The following is a 4,137-nucleotide window of genomic DNA, read 5'->3' as shown; positions in this document are numbered from 1 at the left end:
GTCACCAACGCTGCTGACCATTTGATTTCCTAACCCTACACATTTAGGTTTAGGGCTTAGGTTCCGCGTTTCTTGTGATAACCAGCTTTCGGTTCATAGCTCACGCGAGAGACGACGGGGGAAGGGTAGGATATTGTAGTATTTTATTTACCACTTGATTCGCATATATATGCCGTCTCGTTTACAACTTCAGTCACACTTGGGGAGGGGATTAACCAAACATGGCCTGAGTAAAACTTTGATGTTTTTGGGCGTTTGTTTGTCAGTCGCCACATTGGCGAGTAAAATTAACAGGTGCCCTGTTAACTGCAGATCGTGCATCGTCGGCTATGGCAATGCCAACACCGTGTGCTGCACAGGGTAGTCAAGCCGAGCCCACTGCCGGTGCCGCTGTCTTGCCTGAAGATGTGCTGCGTGACATCCTCCTGCGCCTGCCGGCAAAGACGCTCTGCCGCTTCCGAGCCGTGTGCCGATCCTGGAGGTCCTTCCTGTCCGACCCGCTCTTCATCGCAGCGCACAAGTCAAAGCACCCTGGGCCGCTCATTGTCACATGCATCCGTGATCTGCTCGGAGACGGGGGAGGGACCATTAACATAATGGACTTGTCTGGCCATGTCGTTAGGCGGATGACCACCAGCATAGAGGATGCCACATTGCTGTGCACACGCCTGGATCTCATCTGTGTCACCGGAGACTGCCACACAAGCGGTCAAGTAATTGACCCGGCCACAGGGCATACTCTGGCTTTGCCCTACAAGCGCGCACAGGAGCACGCGCATGTCAAAGCTTTCTTCTCCTATGCATTTGAGTTGGGACAGGTTGTCTCCACGGGAGAGTACAAGGCCCTCCGCTGCGTTAGCGTCGATAGCTCGTGTCACGGCTCCGAGCCGATGATCTCCGAGGTCATCACCCTTGGTGGTGGCCGTGGCGGCGGCGATCGTCATGCAAGATGGAGGGAGAGACCATGTCCTCCGTGCCCTGTCACTAGTGGCTCGAAGAAAAGTGTGGTTGTCAATGGAGTTGTCTACTTCTTGTTGGATTTCGGAAGCCACCGCTTTACATATAGTGGAGACCGCGTCGAGCCATGTAGCATTGCTTGTTTCGACCTCGAGGCAGAGGAGTGGATGGGCACGCTCCGAGGTCCACTCCAAGTGCGTAACTTTATCGAGGCCGGTAATGGAAGGTGTGATTACAGTGATCTATTCCGTAAACTTTCGTTGGTCAATATGAATGGGTTCTTGGTTATGGTACACGATCCTATGGGTTACCCTTTGGACCTGTGGTTTTTGGTTGACATTGAGAAATGTCTCTGGGATAGAAAGTACAGCATTGGTTTTCAATACGAAAATCTCTTTGCACAACCCTTGCTGGTTCTAGACGACGGCAGAATAGCCATCGACACATCAGATTTGCTGCGAATATATGATCCGGTTTCAGAGAGTTATACTGAATTTCAGATGGCAGGCTCCAGATTGTTTGCTATATACACAGGAAATCTGTTGAGTTTGAAGAGCAGTTTTACCTCTGAGGTGAGTATTGTTTATTTCTGTTTTCTCAGGTACAATTTCTATGTGCAATGTAAGGAATCTTCTGTGAGTTGTAGATTTTTGGCATATCCACATATGTATAACTTCAGCCATGCTTTCAGTAATTCTCTATTTTCTTGTAGTCATGTGAATGGATTGGCAGGAAAACAATGTTTGTATTGTAGTCATGAGGCGATACATGATATTTCAACTTTCTATTACCATAGTTGTTGAGCTATATAATTTGGGGCTACGGCAGCTTTTGCTCCGACTGATTAATTTAGACTGTTGAAGATTTTGCTAGATTTATATTTGAATGTTATATACCCTATGAGTGAGAGAACATCACTTACTCTTACTCCTCCTGTGGCATGTATGCTGAAGTTAAGAAAATTGACAATCATAATTCCCAAAGCAATCACGGGTCTGATTTGAAAATACCACTACGAAACTACCAACAACATTGCATAAACTTGTGCAGTTTACTTTTTCACACCGCTCCTTCCCGTATATATTTTGCTGGTTAGCTCCGTGATGTTTGACATGTGCCTTCTCTTTCTTCGGTGAGCTAGTTTGCTCTGTTATTATTATTATTATTATTGTTGTTGTTGTTGTTGTTATTATTGATTTAGCAAGTTAACTGTAGTCGATATCACCAATGTAAGAGGATAAGTAATTTCTAGCCCATTCGTTTCCCTAAAAGCTGTCGTTTCAGTCTCATATACTCACAAGTAGTCAAACTTCCAAAACAGAGTACCTATATGTTAAGAAATATTTGAATTAAATACTTAAAAATAATGTACATAAATTTGTCAAGGACAGTACTTTCACGATATAAATGTTTTGATTCTATGAACGAACATATTATAATAAAAACTACTCCCTCCGTTCCTCAATATAAGTCTTTATAGAGATCCCACAAGGTGGACTACATACGGAGCAAAATGAATGAATCTAAACTTGAAATGCATCTATATACATCCGTATGTGGTTTATAGTGGAATCTCTACAAAGACTTACATTTAGGAACGGAGGGAGTACTGGTCAAAACTGTGTTTGAAGTCCATGCCATTGTCCAAAACAATAGTTTTATGAAAGCAAAGGGGGTAATATACGGTCCTAGTTTCTCACTAGTTGGTACTGTAGGAGGGCGTTGCATTGTACCCCCTGTTTGTTTGTCCTTGGTTCTGTTTGACACAATGTTCTTAAACGAGAAGGTACACTGACCAATGGTGGGCAGTGATCTTCCTCCACTTCAGCATTTTGGCATTAATCGTTCACACTTGGTTTGCATGAGGTCTGACGTCTTCTTTTGTTCTTGCAGGCTAAACATTGTACAACATGCGGGTGCTACTTTATCCCCGAAGCCGACCAACATTGCGAAGAGTGTATGTGGCATCTGTATTGGCTGTCGGTGGATCCCGATTCAGAGTACCACAAATCACGAATGCCACTAAGCTTGAGTGTCATCCCTCTTTTCCCTGAAACATAGTTCTCAATTTCAGCCCATTTGAGACGCAGGTGGTGTGGTGTCCACTTTCTAGAGGTCATGTATCGTTCGAGATGTATTTAGTCTAGACTGCGCGCCGGGTGCCTTAGTTTGTAACAAGATGCATGTTGCCAGACTCTATGTTTTGTGTTTCAGTACTATTTTGGCGCTCTATATGCTTTTGTTGCAACGCAACTTTCTATTTTGCCAACATCAGTGTTGGCGGGTCCTCTTGTGGTTTGGACCAGCTGTGTTGTCTTAATGCAGTGACCCGCTTGGTTTAATGGAATCTCAGTATAGTGGTTGATTCACATGATTTTTGTTGGTTTTACTAGACTTATTCATGAACTTTTTACCAACGATTAGTAAACGCTTACATCATGAGTTCTCTCAAATGGTACCTATTTGCGCCATTTCGCCTTCCGGTCGCTCCGCCTCCCATTTCCCTTCGCCGCCCGCCTCACGCCTTTTGGTGTCCGATCTAGCCTTGCTGTTGCTGTAAACTCACCCCCCTCTCCTCTCACCTATGCCGCTGATAATTTTATTCTGACACCTTAGCGGAATAACCCAACCATAGCTTCGGTTTTAGAGTATTGTTTCCGTATCTCTAAAATAATCACCAGTTACAGAAAGTTGGGGCAAAGAAAATCTCTCCAACAATTTCCGTAAACAATACATGATCTGATAAAATTGGCCCTTTCTTCCCGCTGGTTTACGGAAAGATCTTCATGACCACTTTACGTGAACTGTAGGAGAGACTTTTTTGCCCCACCTTCCTGTAAACGCCGCCGGAGTGATGCCGCCGCATGCCGCTCGCTCGCACCGCTTCACACTGCCCCTTGTGGGCAATTATCTAATTTTTGTTCACTTTGAAAAATAAAATAAAAATAGATTTAGGGGAAAAAGTTAAGGGGGCTGACAAAAGTTGCTCCAGACAACCTCCCCTATTTTTTATGATCATCCCGTAAGAACAGTTTTAGGGGAAGTTTTAGAACTCTCCCATCTGATTTACGGGAAGTTTTTAAAAGGAGTTGTTGCTCTTAGGGCATCTCCAGTCGTTGGCCCCTCAGGAGGGGCAAAAAATCGCCCCCGGGGGCGCACCGGCGCTAAACCGCGCACTGG

General features: G+C 44.8%; 1 protein-coding gene across 1 annotated transcript; it reads left to right on the top strand.

Moving 5' to 3' along the window:
• The first annotated feature begins 318 nt into the window (after positions 1–318).
• LOC119365923 (F-box protein At3g07870-like) lies at positions 319–3,284 on the top strand. Its single transcript, XM_037631574.1, has 2 exons — positions 319–1,529; positions 2,851–3,284. Exons 1-2 carry the CDS (start codon positions 330–332, stop codon positions 3,016–3,018), a joined length of 1,368 nt encoding a protein of 455 aa, XP_037487471.1. The 5' UTR covers positions 319–329; the 3' UTR covers positions 3,019–3,284.
• The last annotated feature ends 853 nt before the right edge of the window (positions 3,285–4,137 follow it).

Source organism: Triticum dicoccoides, chromosome 2B (assembly GCF_002162155.2).
Source record: "Triticum dicoccoides isolate Atlit2015 ecotype Zavitan chromosome 2B, WEW_v2.0, whole genome shotgun sequence".
NCBI classification, from domain to species: Eukaryota; Viridiplantae; Streptophyta; class Magnoliopsida; order Poales; family Poaceae; genus Triticum; species Triticum dicoccoides.
The sequence above is the reverse complement of the archived record's forward strand: the minus strand, read 5'-3'. Positions and strand labels throughout refer to the sequence as shown.